The sequence below is a fragment of the Oscarella lobularis genome, chromosome 17 (assembly GCF_947507565.1).
Source record: "Oscarella lobularis chromosome 17, ooOscLobu1.1, whole genome shotgun sequence".
NCBI classification, from domain to species: Eukaryota; Metazoa; Porifera; class Homoscleromorpha; order Homosclerophorida; family Oscarellidae; genus Oscarella; species Oscarella lobularis.
This window is the reverse complement of record NC_089191.1, coordinates 1,136,816-1,159,229: the sequence shown is the minus strand read 5'-3', so window position 1 is coordinate 1,159,229 and position 22,414 is coordinate 1,136,816. Positions and strand designations below refer to the sequence as shown.

Genomic DNA, 22,414 nt, shown 5'->3' with positions numbered 1-22,414 from the left:
CGAGTCGACTCGAATGGGACGCGACGGCGAGTTGGGGAAATTTCCGCGAGACTGTTTCGAAGCATTGGATTGTGTTGACTTCGCGAGGAGACAGCCGTACGCTGTCCAGCGTCCGAACGGGGTGAGGTCTTCTGCCGTGCGGAGGTAGTCGAGTGCCAGCTGGAGACGCTCTTGCCACTGGGGATTTTGCGCCAGAGACGGTAGAGAGCCCGATTTGGCGCGAATCGTCGCGAGAAGCTTTTCGACCGACGATGGAGGCTTTTTGACTAGGTGAATGTTTAGTCGGCTAAGGTAAGGATCGATGGCATTGAGGAGGATGCGAAAGAGGCTTAGAAGAAGGGCAGAGACGAGAACTGCGGCACTGGCCATTCTATCATAGATATGGTTCTATCGATTAATTGGTCACGTGGTTATTGGCCTCAAGGAAATGACGTTGCACGTGGTTCGTATGTTTTGTGCAGTCTGAAGGAAGAGTGCAGGCTTTTCATAGATATCTGGCATTTTTTCTTCAGGGATCCCGGGAGAGAGCGGTGATCTAATAACAGCCTGCCTTCTAAGAGAAAGAGGAGCTGGGTTGGAGGCGTTCGCTAGATAAGAAAGATCTAAGAAGAAGTGTGAGTGTGTGGAATCAGGGGTGTGGAATTTCCGAATAGTCGAAAACGAGACTCGAAAGCGTGCCCGTACAACAGAGCAAGGACCCCCGTATCATGTTTCGCTTCTTTGTCTTCTTCGCCTTTGTCCAGTTGGGTCTATTCAGACAAGTGGGATCGAGAAAGAACGCCCTGTACATTGCTGCTTTTCTTCCAACAAGCAAAGGCGGTCCGTGGGAAGCGATAGGCTCGGACGTCGCGTGCGAAATCGCGATCGACGACGTCAACAGCACACCGACGCTTTTGAAGGACTACGAGCTACGCCTCAGAACGAACGACACAAAAGTAATCGTCGCTCCGATAATTCTAGGACTACAGTGTACAGAAGTAGTACGTATTGGTCACGCCCACATTTTTCTCCTGTGACGCTGCAGTGCTCTCGCGGCAGAGCTGGCTATCAGCTTTACGACCAATTGAACGAAGAAGAAAAATTTGTTGCTTTGGTGGGAGCGGGATGCACGCCTGTGACCGAAGTAGTATCTGAAATCACGAGATATGTGCACCTAATTCAGGTCCGGAGCAGTGTGACGCAAATGTTATTAATTAATACGTAATCGACTTTCTTTTGCGTCCTTAGTTGGGCTTTCTTTCGTCGTCGCCCGTCCTGCTAGACCGCACCAAATTTCCGTTCTACTACCAGGTCAATCCGTCTGCGAATGGGCAGAATTTGCTTCGGTCTTCACTAATGAAGGAATTCAAGTGGTCTCACGCCGTTATTCTCTTTGAAGAGTCTTTCAGACTGGTATATGTCATCTTACTACGTGAAGGAGCTTGCTTCATAATAATTGTCTCAATATAATAGAACGCTCAAGATTTAGCGAATCGCTTTAAACGAGTGACCCTGTTTATTCACAATAATTGATCAATCCTTCTCACGGCTACACTAGTCTACTATGTATCTTGTCAATCTTTTATGACTTGAGACAGAGTGAGTGCATGCGTATCAATTAGACTCACGCTTTTCTGAATTTCATTTCAGAAAAAATGAAAACGTCCGGCCGTTCCGGCCGCGTGCCGTAGGCCAAGTCATTCCATTTCCGGGAGCATCGAGGAATTGAATTAGACCACTAACCGCCCTCCTAATTGGCAGCGCAGTACCGAGACGCAAAGGTGCCGGAGTCAGCCGGGAAATATTGCGAGGCGAAAGTGCGTTTCAAAACCTGGTAAGGAAGATCAGGGGCGTTAGCCGTCCGGAATGTTTATCCTCCCCAACATTGTTATTTTTTCCTCCGCTTTGTCTAACACGGACAGGCGGCACTACTGAATTTTTAAGAAAGTGGTGGCGAGTTCCCCCGCGATCATTCTGACTTAAGCGCCACACGTTTCAATAATTTTCGTCGCAGATGTCACGCCGGGGATGTCATCTGTTTCCAAGTTTATTTTTAGAAATGTAATTTGCGGCACGTCCTTTTTAAGCCCCACGCGCTAAGGTCGTGGGATCAGTCGGGTAGGAGTTCGTCCTGGGGTTACTATGCAGCGAAGATGGATCAACGCCTTGCTACTTCTTCATGTCGTCGCGGCTGCGGCCGCTCTACGTACGTGAGACTTAAATTTCGACCTCTCTTTGCCCTGGGAACATTCTAATATGCAGTAGACCATCGTTGCCTTATTCCCCCGCGTGTCTTTTTGTTTGGAAGATGAACCTCCTGTTTGCAACCTTAGCTGTAACGGCGTTGTTTACTGGACACTTTCCCAAATGATCTTAAGTTCCAAAATAGTACTGCTGCTGCTTGCCTTGGGCATCTGGAGCAGTACAGCTAAAATGCCAGCTTTTTTCCGTGGCGAAGTCAGTCGCGAAGCGTAAACATTACCGCCGTATCCTGGTGATTCTCAGCCAGCTTCGATCAGTCTATGCATGGAGTCTATGCATGGGGTCCATATGCATGGGGCTCATTAGGAAAGGCTTCTATTTATGCGTATGCTTATAGACGTCAATTCATTGTCGCCGACCCGCGGTAGCTTAGCCGGCGGAACAAAGGTGACGATCTCCGGGGGTGGATTCAGCGGCGATCCGTACGACACGACGAACGTCGTATTCTTCGGCGAAGCGCCGTGCGACGTCGACTGGTTCAACAGCGGCACGAGTACGACGCGAATCGTCTGCTGGACGCGTCCCTACGTCGAGGCGCGAGAAGATTCGAGTTCGTCGCGTCTGACGACGCGCGTCTACGTCGGTCCGCAGTCGCGAACTTACACGTCAACAACCTCTAGAACATTTCGGCACGAATGGGGCGTTACGCCGTATATAGAGACGGTTTCGCCGCGTTCGGGTCCCGCCGGCTATCTCGTCGTACAGATACGGGGGCGATTTCTCGCTTGGAACGATCAGTGGGTCAATTCCATTCGAATTGGGTCTATGCCGTGCGAGATCTACAAGCCGAACACGGCGTTGCCGTATCGGGACTGGCTAAACTATCTTCTCGAGTTTGCCCTCTTTGACGGATCCGTCGGATTTTTCAACATTTCCGTCGACGTCCGTGAGTACGGTCGGTCGTGGAATCACTCGAAAGCGTTGCACGTCGCTCCGTCGGGCGATCTCTACATGATCGAGATTCATCCAGGTTTGTATATCTGAATTCGAATTTGAGATTTCGGGATTGATATTTCTCTCCTCCAGATGTGCAGAGCGTTTATCCTGCTATTGGGTCGGCTGAAGGGGGAACGGTTGTACAAATAGAGGGCAGTGGATTTGGATCCAAAATTGAAGATGTCGAAGTTGATGTCGATGGCATTCCATGCAAAGTTCTGGCCGTCAGTTACTCCACGGTGACTTGCGAGACGGGAAGACCTCCAAATGGGTCAAACGCCATTGTGGGTGTGAACGGGACGTTCGATGGAGAATACTTTGAGGGTACATCTGTTCTCTTCCTCTAACCCACGTCGTTCACGCATGTTTGTTTAGGGTCACGAGGTGTTACAATGAAATATTGGGGCAGCATTAGCGGAGGCACCATTAATGATTTGCGCAATTCACCTTCGTATCCTCATTCTCCAGACAAATATCACAACCTTGAAAATTTTATATCTCCTGCTAGTTTGTGAGTTCTTTTCATAAGCAGCAGTGAGATAAACGTTCTTCGTTTCTTAGTGGGTCCAGATATGGAATCGAGCTTGAAGCTGTCTTTACGGCTTCCTATTCGTCTTTTCACACTTTCTTTCTGGCTTCGGATGACCAGGGGGAACTGTGGCTTTCGCCCAACACAAACGCTTCAGCAGCAATAAGGTGAATTGTATGCCATTGCATATGTGCACATTTAACTGAAATCCTAAGGATTGCTTCAGTCGTTCATGCACACACTTCTGTTGACCAGTTTGATAAGTTTCCAAGCCAAATTTCCGAGCCAGTCTACATGGAAAAAGGTCAAAAGTGTTATCTGAAAGCAATTGCTAAAGAATACTACGGCAACGATTTTGCTCAGGTACAGAAGAATCTACCTGCACCTGCATTTCTCTCTTCCTAACTGGGACCTTTCAGGTGGCTGTTCTCGTTCACGACACTCCACACGAGTACAAATCAGTTCAAACAAAGGATTCCATACACGAGAAGCAGCGGTTGATTGTTCGAACGGAATTTTTTCACGAAGTCCACGCAATTCACATCACGGAATACAACGGCGGCGACGGAACGCTAACCTTGACGTGGGACGCATATCAAAGCGATCCAATAGCCCTTCCTTCCACTACTGAAGAAGGTGAGCGTCCGAAAGAACATGTGCCACTTGCAGTCATCGCATGATTCTCATATTCTGCAGTCAGACGTGCCGTGTTGGGTTTGTTCACCGGAATGTGCAGTGACCCTGAGCGTGACGTTCAATTCGGAGACGTGAGAATCGCCTACGGATTCGAGTCGGGGTCTGGTGGCTGGACTAGCGAAGGGTCCAACCGCGCTGCTCCTCAACAGACAATAGGAGACGCGTACTGCGGTCGAGGATCACTGTTGGTATGCAGAACCGGCACTGAATGTTTAAGTTTAGTGTACTTTCCTTTTTTGCAGGTAGTTTCCGGCAATGCTGCCTTCGTGGTAGACGAAGAAGGGTAAGATTCTTTTATTTAATGTTGAGCTCTCATTGATATCCTATACAAGGTACGATGTCTTCAATTATGACAGCATCTGCATGGCTTACAAAATTCCGTCGGGAACGCATTCAACTCTTTTTTTCGACGTTCAAGACGACGTTCAATACCTTGGGCGTTGGCTCGTTCTTCTCACTCACGATCAATCAGCTGGTCCTTATCCCGTCCTTGGGGAATGGCGAGACATAGGAGACCGTCCACTGATAGCTAATAACACGTAAGGCTTATATTTATATGCAGTAGCTGCCCCGAAAAGCCGTTGGCTTTAGATGGAGTTATTCTTGCTTCAATCTGCTGGAAGCACTGCAAGGTCGCTATCCTTCCACGACGTCATTTATTGTGACTAGGATGGGGTTCTATTCGCCTGAGCCGGAATATCGAAACGGTCCGTTTCGTATCGACGAGTTTTCCATAAGAACGAGTGAAAGTCAACTTCAAGTACGGCGGTAGATTTCCGCGCGAGTCCTCATGCAATTTGCCGTTATAGGATATCAGAGTTCGGCCAGCTGCCTACCCAAATGGTTTGCTCTTGAAAGATGTCATCGTCGCAAACGCAACAAGTAACTTCACGGCGACGTACTACTTGGAGTACGTGCCAACGAACTGCTTCGACGAATTCACGCTGATCAACGCAACTGTGACGAGCGACGTCGCCGGAATGACAGCAACTACGTCGCGATTTAGAGCCGCCACCGAAGCGCTCGACGGATCGTTCCGAGTGAATCTATTTGGAAATTGGTCCTTGCCCATAGCTCACGACGCCAACGAAGCCGAGGTAGATACGACGTCTGTATATTATCATTGGGGCATTTGCGATATGTTTTCTTTAGATGCTTGCTGCCTTCAAAGTGTCTTCTGTCGGGGAAATAACCATTCAAGCTGCCATGGTAGATGGGAACGATCACAGAGGATGCCAAGGACGACAGTGGGACGTTACGTTCAATGATCTGGTTGGCGATCAGGTTCCCCTAGAAGTGAACGGCTCCCAACTGACAGGAACTAACGTCACGGTGGGCGTGGAAGAGGTTTGCTTTAGCTTAGATTACTTCTCATTTGCGTTGATCGATAACACTAGGTCGTTACTGGGGGTCTTTTCTTCAACCCCATACCGGGCCACATGCTGCACACGGTTGAGAAAACCCCGCAGGTAGACTAAAGCAGATCGCGGAAGCGTTTCTTCGCTAATTAAGCGTCTCTGGCTTAGGTGCGCGTATCTGTCAAAGGAATTCGCGCGAGCTGCAAAGGATCAGGCGAGCAGTACTCAAAGTATCACGGAACGAGATACTCTCCCGAAACCAGCTGCACGTTTATCTACTCAAGCGACGCTCAGCCAGTCGTTAAGACGTTCAATCCCAGCGTGGGTCAAGCAGGCACCATCTTGACCTGGCATGGGTCAGCATTTTCTCCTGACCTCAAAGCTTATGAAATCAAAGTTGGCGAGTTGCCTTGCGACGTTCTTTCTGCAAATGAAACTACGGTTAAGTGCCAGATTGGCGACTTCGTTTCGGGGCTGCACCCAGTCTCGTTTCGCATTCTGACCTTGGGCACGGCCGACACGACAGGACTATTTTTCAACTATACCATCAACATCGAGGCAGTGAGTCCAAGTTCCGGTAGTTTAGGCGGCGGCGTTGAAATCGTTATAAACGGAACCGGTTTCGCTGACTGCGGCGACGACAACGACACGACGACTATGCGCGTCTACGTGGGCGGAAAAGAATGCGAAGTCGTAGACTGTTCGTTCGCTGACATCATCCGGTGCATTGTTCCGGCGTCGAATAGCAGTGGTGCTGGAACGGTCGTCGTTGAAGTGGACGGCGGTGGACGCGCCGAGTTTTTCAGCTTTACCTATTCGGACGCTTTGACTCCGCAGTTGCACAGTATGGAGCCGGAAAGTGGAAGCGCTGGTGGAGGTACACGCGTTGTGTTGAACGGAACCGGCTTTCCGTCGGATACATCTCAGATAAAAGTCAAAGTAGGAGAAATCTGACGTATAAAATTCTCTGTTGCATGAGACCGTTGCATTAGATCGGTTCGTCGTTTTGCAACGTTCTCGTCGCCTCAGCCGACTCAATCGAGTGCACCACGAATCCTCATAGCGATGGCAGTGCAAGAGTCTCCGTATTTGTGACGGGACAGGGCGACGCTGTCGGAGACGTTGATTATCAGTACGAACTTTTTGTCAATGGCATGACGCATCACTTTGGGTAAGCGAAGTGACTCTTCAGAAAAACGTTTGTTTATCCAAACTGAATCTATCATTGATTGCTAGGTCAATTTTCGGTGGTCAGAGACTGAGGATATCCGGTGGTGGCTTTGCAACAAGAAGTAAATCTGTTCAAGTCCTCCTAGGAGACCATCCCTGCGATATTGAAAGCACTACGCCTTCACTGATTCAGTGCGTAACTGGATCATCATCCAGGACCCATCGTGTAGACAACTCGGGGTATATTAGACGCTGATGTTTATAAGATTAGAGATATGATTGACTTCACTTGCCTAGGAGGCATCCGGAGTATGGACTTGGGTACCAATGGCAACCCAGTCATTTAGTGGTGCACGTTGGCGACTCGGTGAAGTGGACGTGGACGGGAAGTGCTTTTTCCACTCTGCGAAGTGTCGTTCAAGTATGGTGTGCCGCTTCTTTTCTGTCGGCTTAAGCTATCTTCGACGCGCAATTAGGTAGCTGATGGCAAAGCCGAGAGCTACGATGGCACAGGTTTTAAATCAAAAGAAAGCGTTCGCGGCTCATTTGTACACGCCTTCACCAAGCCAGGACTGTATCACTACATTTCAGCAGGACTTGCTCACATAGGTAAAGATGGGGGGCCTCAGTAGATTAGATCTGTGTGATCCCCAAGCTAATGTACAAGCTATCTTCAGAATAATAGCGTTTGTAACGCAATGTAACTGCGTATCCTTTCTCCTCCAGGATTCCGCGGAACCGTTGAAGTAAAGCCATATGTCTCCAAGACAGTGAATGTTGCTGTGCTGGTCAATGGCATTCCGGCTTCACATCAACCTTCTGCAGTCAACAAATCTCAAGATGATCATAGAGCAGGGAATTCTCTACCAGCCAATTGCTCGACGACGATATGCTACACTTACTCGACATGCCACACGCCTGTCATTGTCAAAGTGAATCCCTCTGATGTCCGTCGCGAACTGTCGGCGAGCGTCATTGGCAGCGGTTTTGCGGGACTTTTTGCAGGAAACAACACCAATACGCTTACTATTGGTGGCAAGGCTTGCCTAGCGTCGAGCAACGCTCGACTTGCTTCGAACGTATCTGATGAATTTTTCAGCAGTTCTGACGTCGACTGGGACACGATCATTAACTGTACGCTGCCGCAACACGAGCCAGGCAAGTATCGCGTTGCACTTCACGTTGCTAGCAGAGGTTGGGCATTTGGAAACGAGGACGCGGCGAGCGTAGAGTACAAAGCCGCTATAACGGGACCGGTCAGCATTTCGAGTGGATCCCTCGCAGGCGGAACGAAACTCACAATTCCTGGCGTCGGTTTTCATTCGGCAGCAGCCGAAGGAAATATCGTGCACATCGGAAACACTCCATGTGCCATTCAGGCTCTCCGCAACGGGAATCTCGTTTGCATTACCGAGGCGGCGCTCGACCACGGATACGATGCTCTCAGAGCGCAATGCAATTCCGTTAATTTGGCATTCAATTGGGCACAAAGCCAGCGCCTCAACATCGGACTCGGTCACGAGTCGCTTAGTAATTCTATAGCAACTCGCTTTAGCAGATCATACGCTTCTGTATTTGTAAACGTTTCTCGGGAAAATCGGTTCGCAGTCGAAATATGGGCGAAGCCAAGCCGACTTGATTCTGGCCGTCAGTTTCTCTTCGGGTCTCACGAAGGAGGTGGCAATGTAACCACTAGAGGATTTTTCGTGTGGATCAATGCGTGTGGCTACGTTGAATTTTGGCTCGGCAATACTTCCGACGTGCAGCCGCTGTGTCAAGGAGATGATTCGTGCAACGCCTGTTCCGGAGTTTATAATGTTCTGCCGGACAGTGACAGCGACGTGCTCGCTGGAGATTGGTCTGTTCTTCGAGCCGGCCCGTTGTCTGCTTCAGTATGGAACTACGTTGGCGTGAGCTGGGTGAAAAACCAAAATTCTTCTACCGGTGTTCAGTCTTTGTTTATCAACGGAAAGATCGCTGTGTCAAGAGAGACGACCGCTGATCTTGACTTTTCTGGTGGCCGTTATATATATCTTGGCGGTCAGGAAAACTATCATGAAAATTCCTCTTGGTTTATTGGCGATTTGGACAAAATGTCTGTGTACGAATCTCTCGGTGTTGACGATATGCCATTGACGGAAGAAAAGGCGGCGAAGAATTTTTTCTACGGAAATAGCAGTCACCAGCCTTTGACTATTCAAGCAAAAACAGGCGACTACAGAGGCAAGGGAGTTATTCCTAATGTAAGATCAACTGGTGCGTGCTGGATTAGTACTAAGCTATAGTGAATACTCTTCTAGGTTGAATATCCACCCTTTCCAGATAGCTATACGGATGTGAACATTACTTGGTCCCAAGATGTTGCCGGAAGGATCCATGTGCAGAGAGGGGATAGGCTCCAATTCTCGTGGGTTGGGTAAGTGTGTTACATAGTAGTCCATTTATCCACAGTTCAACGGCTTGTTTTTCTAGTTTCCACGATTTGGTACAAGTAAACGAGAAAGCGTTTGACTCTTGTTTATTGAGAGATGACAATGATCCCGTACAGTGGGGCTGGCCTCAGTCCGACGGCACTGCTACCGTCGCCGATCTTGAGGAAGGAAGAGTGCACTACTTCGTTAGCTCAGTAGGAGGAGACTGCTATGACGGATTCAAGCTAAAAGTCTTCGTCGGCAGCGAGAGTATAATTGATTGGACTCTAGGACAAGTGTACCCGTCTATAGCTGTGCCGTACGGCACGGGAATTCACTTCAGATGGGATTCTCCTAATACCGTCCACGACGTCATTGAAGTAGTGTCAGAGCAAGCGCTCAGAGACTGCGCTGTAACTTCTCAAGACTACGCTTTGGGAAGGTTTGCATTCTACGCAAAGAAAAAGATAAAAAGACGAGTATATCTGTCTTTCGCTTTAGAATTGTGGCCAGCTATTCCGAGCCAACGAGAAAGGGAGACGTGGCTATTACAGATCTAAAGCCTGGCATTCACTATTTCGCCTGCACCGTGGGGTCAGGCAGGCACTGTGAAAGAGGCATGAAAATAACAGTAAAAGTGGAAGAGCAGGGTTCAATTCACAGCGGCGGAAGAGAAGCGTCCGTTCGACTAACAGACCAGAACCAGTGGCTTATTGACTGGCGCATCCAGCAATACGAAGACCTGACTATAGTTGAAGGCGACAGCGTAATATTCATCTGGGATGCGTTTCACTCACTCCATCAAGTAAACAGAACACACACGAGACCTGTTGAACCTAACTCGCGCTTTTTTATAGGTGACTAAGGACAAATACGATGCTTGCGATATGTCTGGGTCCCCCTTGAAAGAATGGTCTAGGGGAACTGTTGGAGAATCGGTCACGATCTCGGGTCTCGCTCCCGGTCGATACTATTTTGTGTGCAGCATAGCTGGGCACTGCGATCTGGGCATGAAAATTGCTATCAACGTTCAAGCTGAAGACTACATTCCTCTGCACGAGTTCACCAATGCTGTCTGCACATCGCCTTACTGCTCGTTTGCCTTCGATCTCTCCAAAACACCTCAAGTCGAGAGGATTTGGGTAAGCAGGCAGACTGATGCTGTTTCTCCGCTTCAACGCGCCTTTCTTTTATAGCCATGGATGGGTCCTCCCGGAACGACACTCACGATAAATGGGACTCGATTTGGTTCAAACGTGGAGGTCGTGGTTGGAAACTCTTTATGTGAAAATGTCAATGTAACGTCAGCCGACGGATATCAGCTTATTTCCTGCGCAGTTCCCCATCAAGCCGCCGGTAGAAAAGGCTTAGGGGTGTCCAGCAAGCCTGAAGGACGAGCTTCGAATGTGGACGGTTATCACTTCACCGTGCAAGCGAAAGCCAGTAGCGTTTCCCCGACGGGAGGGAGTCTTGCCGGTGGCACTATAGTCACTATAACAGGCGCCGGCTTCTCTTACAACAGCGAAGAGGTGGACGTTACGATGGGCCAGACAAAATGCCAAATTCTATCTTCATCATTCACAGAGATAACGTGTATAACTCATAGTCATAGCGGCGGCGATACAGTAGCTCCCATTAACGTGATTGTGCAAGGAACACCGGCTGAGTCGAGCCTCAACTTCACTTTTGAAACAAGCCAGACGCCACAGATATTCAATGTAACCGGAATAGATTCGGCGGGCGTTGCTGTAGGAGATATCATAGACATAACCGGCGTGAATTTCGGTTCAAATGCGTCGGTTTATGTTATTCGTCAGAGTGGAGCTGAAACGGTGCTCGATGCTCTTCCTACAGCTCAGCTATGCCCGATTATCACTGCCTCCGACAATGCCATTCAATGTGAGATCAAACAGAGGGTGGCTGGCCTGACGTATCGACTTCTCGTCAACAATCTAGAATACGGATTTTCAGCGACGCGCGACGTAGCCTACAGACTGAATCTAGCCAGTGCATCTCCGGTCACGTTCAGCCTCGGCGGCGGCGTTAATTTAACATTAACCGGCGTCGGTTTTGTCGACGACGTTGGCTCTCAGTCGAGCGATTCGCTTCTCAACCAGTTTTCCGCCGTCGACGCGAGCGTCTCGCCGCTGACATTAGACGTCATGGGCAATCGAACGGCGCTCGGCGGCATCGACTACGGCGTCACTTTCGGAGTTTCGATATGCGGACGAACCTGCTACGTGCAGTCGTCTTCCTACGACGCGATTGTGTGTACCGTTCCGCCGGCCGACGGCGAATCGGCGGCAATGTCGCCATCTGATTTGACCAACACTTCGTGCGACGTCGCGGTGCATGTTACCGGACCGTCCGGAAAATTAAACGCCGTCGGCGCTAGTCCGCTGACGTACAGTGCCGCCGCAACGCCGATTGTATCGAGCGTGTCGCCGAGAAGAGGCGGCACCGGCGGCGGTACTACAGTCTCCGTAACTGGAAGCGGACTTGCTAATATCACAGAAGGACTACTTGTTTCTATCGACGGGGTTCCTTGCGATATAAAATCCAGCAACGATTCGCTGATCACCTGTCGTAGTGGAGCTCATCAAGGAACGGTCAAGACGTACGTCGTTGTCGTCGTTGGCGGAAAGGGAGCGGCCGTCAGCCTCCTAACCGGGAACGGAACGCTCGCGTCGGCGTATGAGTACGTCGATCGGTGGTCGAGTCGTTTTACTTGGGGCGGCAACGATCCTCCCGGCGACGGCGAATCGGTGCACATACCCGAAGGACAGACCGTGCTCTTGGACACGTCGCCGGCGGGAATTTTGAATCTTATTGTCGTGCAAGGGCAGCTGATATTTGACGATTCGACCGACTTGTTTTTGAACGCCAAGTACATTTTCATCAACGGCGGAGGACTGCAGATTGGGACGGAGGAAGAGCCGTTTATGCATCGTGCTGTAATCACTCTTCACGGCAATATTCGCGATCCCGAGATACCGATTTACGGCGCCAAAGTTCTTGGCCTTCGCAGGGGCTTTCTCGAACTTCACGGTCGGCCGACTAACATCACTTGGACTCGCTTGGCGCAGACGGTGCAGAAGAATACGTCTTGTCTTTATTTAATAGTAAAGACGCCTCGCCCGAGAAAGAGTTTAGGTGTTTTGAGACGTGTTTCTTCTTTTATAGGATGCCGTTGATTGGCAAAAGGGAAATGTGATTGTCATCGCTTCGACTTCCAAGGACGGAAACGAAACTGAGACGGCTACAATTGAGAGTGTGTCTGACGGTGGAAAGACCTTGCATCTTTACGTTTCCGTTAACTTTACGCATTATGGAATCACCGATGTGTTGGAAGATGGCCAATTCATTGACATCAGGTAATTATAGTTTTCTATTCTATTTTCTGGTTTGAGCTTTTGACTTTAGAGCCGAGGTTGGACTGCTGTCTCACAACGTAATAGTTCAAGGCTCTCTTTATGAGGGAGACAGCCTCGACGAGTTGGGAGCAGATCAGTACGGATCGCAGATCATGATTCATCGTGGCGGAAGTGACCCTACTCCGATCAGGTACGAAAATAGCCACGATGCTGTAAAACAGGCGAGAATTTATCGGGTTTTTTTTTCTGAAGGCTCGAGAACGTGGAGATTCGCCAAGGAGGTCAAGCGTTTCGGCTGGGTCGATACGCTGTTCACTTTCATCTTAGCGACGTGATGAATGGGTCGTACGTTCGTCACTGCGCCATTCACCATTCGAACAATCGCGCAATTACAGCGCACGGCGTACACGAAATGCTTTTCGAAGGAAACGTCGCTTACAACATCAAAGGGCACACGTTTTTTATTGTACGTCTCGTCAGCAATCCGTCGTCGTAGTAGTACTAAACGGTAGCCGTGTGTTTTTCATTAGGAGGACGGCATTGAAACGGGAAATCACTACATAAGAAATCTCGGTTTGGTGACAAAGGGTTCTTCGAGCCTCCTGAATACCGACCAGCTTCCTGCTACATTTTGGATTACCAATCCGAATAATACGCTAATAGGAAATGCTGCTGCCGGGTCTCGAGCCTACGGATTTTGGTAAACTTAGAAAAGAAGCTTCATTTCCTTAGTCAAACGGCTTTGCCGCTGTTTTAGGTATGACCTCGATCCTTATCCGGTTGGTCCTTCTTCTACGACTAGCGTTTGTCCGAATAAGACTCCTTTGGGCGTCTTTAGGGATAATGTTGCTCACACCAATGCGGAATTTGGACTACGTATTTGGGAGAGTTATACGCCGAAAGTACAGAAAAACTCTGATTTAGGCTACAACCGAATCCTTGCTTATTTTAGGAGTTTGGCTGTAATGGAAGAGACGTCGATGCCGTGTTTGAGAATCTCGTTACCTACTCTAATGGAATTCACGGTCTCGAGTTTTCTAAGATCGGTCACGTTAAAATCGTCGGCTTCAAAGTTGCCGACAACCGAGACAGCGGAATTGAAATACAAGAAGCCCACGGCACGTGGGGAGGTCCAAGTATAAAGGTGCAGTTCAACAAAGAATGTTTTGTTTTGTAGAATCGAATCTGGTTATTATGTAGGATACTTTAATAATTTCGCATACTGTTGCGAATCAAGGTCGACCCCAAACGACTGGAATTCGCACGCCGAATCAGCGTTTGCTAGTCGTGTCTAACGTTACGTTCGCTCGATTTGACTCCAATGAGCAAAGTTGCTTGAGAGCGTGCTCCCACTGCGAATATCGCCAAGGAGGATTTCAGTATTGGTTTGACAACATCACGTTTTTGGACAACTCTCGCTTTCACAAGGCTGGATTTCAATGGGAGCACGAAGTGCTTTTCCGCGACTTAGACGGCACTTTGTCAGGCGCGAAAGGCAACTGGGTCACTCCGACCAGCGGTCTACTTCCGAACAACTCGTGCTCTCACCGACCGGAATTCAGCATGAATCAAGCAGTACCTGGATCTGTGTGTACATCAGACGTCGATCTTCTCCGTTTTTCCTGGAACCAAGTAGAACCGTGGGTAAGTTAAGTTATCAACAGGAATTTGTTAAAGGAGAATTTAGGTAGTCGGGTTTGCAGGCTGTTCACTAACCAATGTTTCGTAGAGAACGTTTTGGGGGAAAAGCGTGCTTGTTCAAAGCGAGCACGGATCTTCGCTTGTTCCCTGGCGGAGTCGTCGTCTCACTCACAGATATGGGTACATGCTGACATTTCCGAGCCAAAACCGTCACACTCTGGCGTACATCTTGTCGTCGCATCTGGACACGGACGCAACGAGCTTCAACGCCAGCCTGTACAACGTTCAGCCGCACGACGCCGTCATTCTTGAAGCGGTGTATGATACGGAGCCTGATCACTTCAAGGTTGGAAACAATAGGAAAGACATAGGCAGAAGATTGCGTTTCTCCGACAACCATACGTAAGTTTGCAACGGTTGAAAAATTGCTAGACGAAATCTCTTTCCAGATCATGGCATTTTGATAACAAAACTATGGCCGTTGAGTATATTCTTTCTGGCAAAGGGAAGAGTCAACCTCTATCTGACCTAATCTACAGATTTTCCAAAGAGCCGTGTCCTGTGTCCGGATGTCCTGTACCTGACGTTGGGGGAGAGGAAGAATACGAATCGACGTGGCGTCGATGGAGTAATCCATCTCATTGGCCGAATAATGCGATGCCCAGTAGCGGCGACGACGTAGTGATTGAGAAAAAATGGAAAATGTACTTGGACGTGCCGGAAGTCAATGTCAGCAAGCTTGAAATTCTTGGAAAACTTCAAGTCGAAGATCAACAAGACGTCGTCATCAATGCAACCTGGGTAAGGAGACGCGTCTTGCAGTCAGCCATCGTCGTCCTATATTCTGTTCTCTGGCTAGATTTTGCTTCTCGGAGCGAACGCTAGATTTTACGTTGGAGACAAAGAAAACGCGTTCAGTCACCGCGCGACAATTAATCTGCAAGGCGACAGAAACACAGAGGAAATTCGTTACGGTCGCAATCTCAACGTTGGATCCAAAGCCATTGGCGTATTCGGAGAGGCACGTTTACTAGAATCGCTAGCCTTTTCAGTGAATATTTTCTTCTCGTTTAGCTATTTCTTCGCGGATCGCAGAGGACCGTTGATTGGACGCACCTCGAGCGTACTGCAACGGTCGGAAGCACCGATCTGCACTTGGACGCGTCTCCCGATTGGAAACCGGGCGAGCAGCTCGTCGTAACGTCGACGACGTACGATCCGGAGCAGACGGAAATCGTGACCGTTCAATCGGTCGTCGATGCCGTAGTCACTCTGACGAAACCCCTTCAATTCGATCACCACGTCGAGACGTTTCTGAGCGGTGCCGACGCCTCGAGCGCTCACTCGCGTTGGCAAAGCAAGAAACTAGCCGCCGAAGTTGGACTTCTCTCTCGCAATGTTCGCGTCGTCGGCGCCGAGGACGATAAATCATCGATATCCGTTCACGGCTTTGGCTGTCGAGTAATCATCGGCGCTCTGCCTCAAGGTCCGCTACGTCAATACGGAAAAGCCTACATTGACGGCGTCGAATTTTCGAACTGCGGCCAAGGCGGGTTCACGAGCAACCGGGATCCCCGATACGCTGTCGTTTTTCTCAGCGGCAAATCGGGAATGGGCGGCTCGTACGTACGACATAGCTCTATACACACGGGATTCAATACCGGGTTTGGAGCGCTGAATACGAACGGAATTGAATTCTCCGATAACGTTGTGTACCAATCGATTGGCCCTACCTTCCAACTTCGAGCGGATGACAGCAAAGTGACGGGAAATTTGGGCGTGAGGACGTTGAGTATTCAGGTGGCCCGTCCCGCTGATGACCACGCCGTTGATTTCCCAGCGACCTTTGAAATAAGTGGAACAGGAAACATCATACGAGACAACGTCGCTGCTGCCTATCAGAGAATCGGGTTTATATATCCCGGTGAACCGTGCGTTGACGGCGCTGCTCCTAGCGACGGTCAGGTATACGACGTAAAGGAAAAGTGTCGTATACGCGAATATTTTTATGGTCTAGGCTTTGTTTTGGGGTAATTCTGCTCATACCGGAATGACAGGATTGGTCGTCATGGGCTTGAGCGAGTCGTGCACCGGAGCGGGAGGCTTCACTGCCGCTCGACAGTGGGAATACGGTGTATTTGCCTGGACGGCTAGCTCTCTCGCTTTCCGCGAGTTGGCGGTGGCCGTTGGTCACACCGGACTTTGCTTAAACATTTTTGGGCCAGATCCGGTGCAGCATTTCTTCGAGAGAAAAAGCGTCAGAGTCGATGGAAGTTTCATCGTGGGAACGACGGACGCGGAGCCGTGTATGGATCAGGTGCCTAATCACTGCCCAAGCGTCTGCTCGACACCAGACGCCGCCAAATTGGGCATAATGATGTCGACGTTTTCGAAAAAGAGAGGGAAGATGGACGGCACAGGACCGTGGCATAAACGTAAGTACTTTGAACGCAGCGGTGCATTTTATATTTGCCTTTTTTTGCACAGCGAAAAGTTATCCTGCTATTCGAGGCCTGGTCAATTTCACGGACACGACCTTCGCGAATTTCGTCAGCGAATCCAGCATGTGCGGCAAAAAAGCGTTTGCTATCGGAAACAACGAACTGTCGCCGGACGCCATGCATCCGAATTATTTCCGATTGACCAATCTGATCAACGTCCTTAGCAGTCGACTTGCACACATGTATCCTCCCGATCCGGCGTGGATCGTTCAGGAAGTGAGACGGTCATATTATTCCTAATATGGATGCGTGTTATCTTTTTTGTCTAGGATTGCGTGGACATGGATTGCGACGGACCGAAGCATTCTATTGTGCACGACCTCGACGGGACGCTGGTTACAACCACTGGAGGTAAACGAGGATCTATTGTTCCTCAGGCAGAACTTCGCTTTGCCGACTACATCAATCGGCTTCCCGAAACGATGCTTTACGACGAAAGCGATCCGACAACTCGTCTCAAGGCGAGCGACGTCGTCCAGAGTAGAGGCATTGCTCGGGGAGAGAATGGGTGTGATAGACAGAGATATCTTTCCGAAAAACGGTGGTTGAACGAGATTCTTATTTAGAAACTTTTCTAATCCTATAGGAGGGTGCAAGTTCGAAGAGGAGTGGAATGCGTATCGATGCTCAGAGATCAATCATCAGATGCTGATCGTCGAGAGCATGGACGCCGACTCGGAAACGAGACGAATCTCGCCCATAGCATTGCACGGAGGAGATCTTGGCACCGGACCCTATACAGATTTGCTCAACGGACCGATGGATCACGGTGCGTTTATCTACATTGTCCCTTTGTGCTCTATCGTATGTTCAGGTTGGTGCACGCACTACACGTGTTTAAAGCGACTATCGACTTTCTACACGATCGTCGCCCTGGGAACGGAGTATCACCTGTGGTTTACGGGCTCCAATCCAGGCCATTTCCGCTTTCATCTGCTGAACGCCATCGAGGGGACGTCTGATCATCCCGGAGAAGGCATCAAACTGTCAATCTGGTACAAAAATCCTAGGCGCAAAGACGTTTACAAGGTACTAGCGGCTGATTCACTTCATTCCGTACACTCATATTTGTGTGTTTATGCAGGACGGCATCTTTTTAGAGCCAGAGAATTTTGCCGTGCAAGGCAAGGCTCTCACAAGTGCCGAGAAATCCCAATTTGTTCCCAAACTCGCTTCCAGTCATAGCGGCGCCAATTTTTTTGATAGAAACAGTCAAGTACTTCACTTGGTATGGATATCTACCCGAAGTGGCAGTGACGGCACATGTCTATATTCGCACGTCACAGTAGTAACTGTTACAATAGCGCTCCATCAATTTGGTTTTCTTTAGATTGTCAAAGGAGACAAACCTGTTGACGTGATACTTCCTCCCGTCGTTCAAGTCTCTTTCGAATTAGCCGTCAGCCTCGACAACTTCTTTGATCCGAGTAGCCTGGTTCAAAATCTCGCCTTCGTGTTGAGGATACCGCTGAGCATGATCCGCGTTGTCGACGTAATCGCTGAAGATACTCTAGTGCGCAGAAAGCGAGCCGGCCAGAAAACATATGACGTCACGTTTGAAATTGGCAGCGAACCTGCTCAGAACATAACGCAGGAGAAAGCCCCAAACATTACAGAACAAATCGATAGCGACGGCGGCCAAGGGCTGGTTGACGACTACGACAACAGCGCCGTAAACGCTGCAGAGTTTAGAATTAATTTCTTGAAATTTTCATTCTGTTTTTTATAAGGATAATAATACTGTCGTGCCCGTCGTCTTGCCTACCGGCTTTTTTCAGGTAAGGCATTACGCTTCTTGAGGTTAGTCGCTATTGAGGTTTTCTTCTTTATAGCCTGATGATGCTCCTCCCATTGACGACATTGCGTCGGATTATCTTCTGACCTCTTCGCAGTATCAGCAAAGTTTGTCTGATTGGCAAGATGTGGCAGCAGCAGCTTCTAACATAAACTCAATTGCTAATGATTTAGTTAATCAGGTACCATTTCGACGGCACTTTCGGAGATGCCATCTATTTTTCGTGATATGCTAGGTGCAATCTGGGTTGATTGATTTTGGCAACGCATCCTTGGTCTCGTTTTCAGTCGCTCCAGCTGAGGTTCCTACACCTCCGTCAGCTCCCGTCGTGCCACCAGGCTTTGATAACCTTACTCTCGGCGACGGGCAGAGCGTGTTTGACCAGTCTGATGTGCCGACACTTGGTTCCGTTGTTGCGCCTCCCGCCGCAAATTTCTCTGTGCTAAACTTCCAGATACCAGCTGGAGCAAAAGTCATGAATCAGCCTCATGGAAAGGTGATGTTTGCTATCTTTTTATGTTGAACTTTATATCTTATTTTTTATTGATAAAGTCGAGTCATTTGGTGTACATTGCTGTTATGGTTGAAGATAGCAACGGCGATGCTGTCGAAAACTTGGGCTTGACGGTTCCTTGGTCGTGCAACGTTTCTATTGCAAATTCGTCTAGTGCCAGGTACGTATCAATTACTTGAAAATTTAAGTAGGGAAACCTTTTCTGTCTGTTTCATAGCGCTGTCCTTGAAGGCCAAACATCCGCATCATTTACTTCGGGTTATGCCCACTTTACAGGTCTTCGAATCGACAGTCCTCTTGAGGCAGTTCAACTTCAACTCAATATTGAACCCGGTGGTTACATCCTAAAAACAAACAAATTCGCTGTCGTTGCTCCTGACGTCGACTCGCTCGATTCGACGTCAATCAGTTTTGTTTTGCAAGGCGACTTCAGATCGACCGTACTAAAATACGGTCTCGACGCATTTTTGAACGCCTTGCAGACGGAAATACCCAGGGCGGCCAACATCCACGCCTCCCGGGTCGTGGATCTTGACGCTCGCGAGGGAAGCATTGTCTGCATGGCAACAATACTAGACTCGACTCCGTACGATCCGCCTGGTACCTTGTCACTCTCCGAAGCCATGCATCAGCTTGAAGATGTGGTAGAGTCTGGAAGATTTGAAATGAATTTCAACGGCGTTCCTCTCGTTGCTCTTTCGTCGATCAATGTAGGGCTATCTAAATTTGCTCGATGTAGACGAGAAAACATTTCGCTTTCGTTGCTCTAGATTATCAGCCGTCCTGTCCTCCAATTTCATCCCAGTTCTGATCCGGAAGCTCTTCCCTCCAAAGCGGCACGTCGCTATACGGTCGTTTTCAAGGAAGACGGTGCACCTGTCGAAGTGACGCCTAGCACGACGACATTGCGAGATATCGACAGCGTCAATATGACTCGACTCCGTTGTGACTTTACTGAACTACGTGACAGTTTCCATGAGACATTGAAAATTGACGAAGACTACCTCGCTGGAAATGGGCTAAATTTTACATACATATCACTGGGTCAAACGCAGTACCGCTTGGAAGCGATTGGATTGGCAAACGTCAGCGTATACCTTACGGCAGTTCGTTCTATGAAGTATATGAATGAAAAAGACGAAGTGACGATCGGAAACCGGTCACTGATTTGCACTGTCAAAGACGATAAGGATGCTTTGTCCGAACAGGTCAATATAACGATTCAAGTCGAAAGCACGAATGACGCTATTCGCCTCAACCTTGGCGCTGCAGCCCAAGTGCATTTCACAGAAGGACAACAGCAAGGAGTGTACGTCGTTCCGTCACCTCATCGATTGATTGCGACGGACGCGGAAAATCATCTAATCAAGAGAGTCGAATTTACTCTAATGTACTTAACCGCTCTAGTATGCAAAAGAGGTAGATAGAGCTTCTTTCCTCATAGGTCGGATCCGCCGGGTTTTCTTGACGATCTAGAATACCTGTTTCTTATCAAAGACCTTCCTGAAGGACTGACTGTACGAGGAGCAGAATTTCTGACTGGGCATTGACATTTTCTTCATTTGCTCTTAGATGATAGTGGGCGATTCTTTGAAGACGCTGAAATTCGAGGGAAATGTCAATATGCCGGTAACTAAATGGGCTAGCGATATTTCCGGTACTATTCTTCAGAATTAGGTCCTGCTAGACTTAGCTCGGCGCCTGTTTTATTTCAATCAAGAGGACGAACCGACAATGTTTGTCAACGAAACAGTGCCACTCAAGAGATACGTATGTCTTCAAATGAGACGCTGTTTGCGCGTTTCGTCACTCGTTTGGTTGATTCTTCATAGGTTGTCATGAGGATATGCGACACAGGACACCCTCCAGCTGTGACAACGATCATGATAGAAATCGTCATTCACACCGTGAACGATCACACTCCAACATTTGTGACTGCCAGTGCTTGTGTGACAAGCAGGCCTGGATTTGGGAGAGGCAGACGCGATACGCAGACTTTCAAGACAGTGAAGGTGCCGAGCTCATTTTCTTGTCTATTATTGAAATAACGCAATAACTCTTTCAGGGTGATCGATTGTCAGTGATCGGTTTGAATTTCTCCGCGAGTCATATGGAACAAGGTCGTCATGTGAACGTGACGTTTTCGAACAAAACGAATCAGCCCGCTGTAACGCAAGAAACTGACCTCCGTCAAATTCTTACCATTTATCCAACCGAGTTAGCAAACGTCGGTCATTTTGGCCTGTGGCAGAGCGCCGACACGCTCACGATCGTCTTTACGGGAAATACAAAACCCATATCATCGTCTCGTGTCAGAGTCGCTTTTGAATCGTCGCCAGGTCGGTAGTCTATATATAACCGCGTAGAAGAGCGAACGATTTTTTTATACGCTGTCGCAGGAGAGTGTCATCCGAAGACCGACTGTTTGATTGGTGTATGCGGCGTGGATGGGGTGACGTGCCCCGTTGTGGGTTCGTATCAATTACATACTGCGCATTATTATTCCGCTGCGATTGGTCAGAAATCAGACAAAATCCACAGCGTAGAAGAAATTGCTAAAGATAATTCATTAGTTTCTCAGCAAACCTGTCTGCATGAATGGGAAGTGAGCACGCTCGCTATGATTGGCGTGATCGTATTTGTGGCACTGGCTGTCATTATTGCGTTCAAGGACAAGAAAAAGTGAAGTCCTCAGCAAAAAGGCAGTTCGTGTGTCTGTTCCACGTTTATTTGTTTCGTCTGCTTTATCACTAATGCGTTATGTGTAGCGTAACTTGAACGTTCATTTACTCACTAATTTTTGGTCAGGTTTTAGCGCGCGGAAAAACTCGTCGTATTCTCCAGGGTCTTCTCCGTGTCCTTCTAGCGTACGTGCTTCCTCGTACCAAATAGCGTAGCCACAAAAAGAATTCGAGATATCAGTAAAACGTCAGGAAGAAGAAGAAGCCGAAAAAGCTCGCCGAATCGACAGCCGAATTTTCTCCTTCCCGTCGTCTCGCTCGTCATCGTCATCGTCATCATATGTTTCTTCCAAATCTACCGATGGCACGGAACGGGCCTCGCGCTCGTCTGGGGTAACGATCGAGCGAGAAAAAGCGCCGACGTCTTCTCGATCCCTCTCCCCTCAAGCGTGGACGACCAGCCAGGGACTCGAGAGCGTCGATCACGTGCGACGGCAATAGTAGCAACGCCACGGACGACGTCTCGACTACTCTGACCAAGAAATTCGTTCATTGTCTTTGTGACCA

The 22,414-nt window shown here is 48.9% G+C and overlaps 1 protein-coding gene across 1 annotated transcript; it reads left to right on the top strand.

Annotated features, from left to right (window-relative positions):
* Nucleotides 1-649: 649 nt before the first annotated feature.
* LOC136197572 (uncharacterized) lies at nucleotides 650-21,929 on the top strand. Its single transcript, XM_065987364.1, is given in 61 exon segments — nucleotides 650-935; nucleotides 1,025-1,162; nucleotides 1,228-1,392; nucleotides 1,453-1,578; nucleotides 1,630-1,813; nucleotides 1,994-2,185; nucleotides 2,579-3,211; nucleotides 3,268-3,501; nucleotides 3,553-3,688; nucleotides 3,739-4,069; nucleotides 4,126-4,342; nucleotides 4,403-4,590; nucleotides 4,645-4,685; nucleotides 4,735-4,941; nucleotides 4,994-5,162; nucleotides 5,212-5,499; nucleotides 5,555-5,749; nucleotides 5,800-5,871; nucleotides 5,929-6,699; nucleotides 6,753-6,931; nucleotides 6,997-7,170; nucleotides 7,228-7,351; nucleotides 7,407-7,539; nucleotides 7,657-9,173; nucleotides 9,231-9,346; nucleotides 9,403-9,421; nucleotides 9,479-9,611; nucleotides 9,654-9,783; nucleotides 9,843-10,146; nucleotides 10,199-10,483; nucleotides 10,538-12,463; nucleotides 12,525-12,715; nucleotides 12,765-12,905; nucleotides 12,968-13,181; nucleotides 13,246-13,415; nucleotides 13,473-13,617; nucleotides 13,668-13,859; nucleotides 13,916-14,359; nucleotides 14,445-14,758; nucleotides 14,806-15,157; nucleotides 15,216-15,377; nucleotides 15,431-16,321; nucleotides 16,374-16,791; nucleotides 16,844-17,073; nucleotides 17,127-17,365; nucleotides 17,424-17,626; nucleotides 17,672-17,886; nucleotides 17,942-18,085; nucleotides 18,188-18,529; nucleotides 18,588-18,635; nucleotides 18,690-18,833; nucleotides 18,888-19,148; nucleotides 19,205-19,326; nucleotides 19,384-19,876; nucleotides 19,937-20,556; nucleotides 20,611-20,683; nucleotides 20,739-20,795; nucleotides 20,844-20,936; nucleotides 20,999-21,178; nucleotides 21,232-21,505; nucleotides 21,566-21,929. Coding segments are annotated over 56 exon segments (16,245 nt in total). The 5' UTR covers nucleotides 650-935; nucleotides 1,025-1,162; nucleotides 1,228-1,392; nucleotides 1,453-1,578; nucleotides 1,630-1,813; nucleotides 1,994-2,121; the 3' UTR covers nucleotides 21,853-21,929.
* The last annotated feature ends 485 nt before the right edge of the window (nucleotides 21,930-22,414 follow it).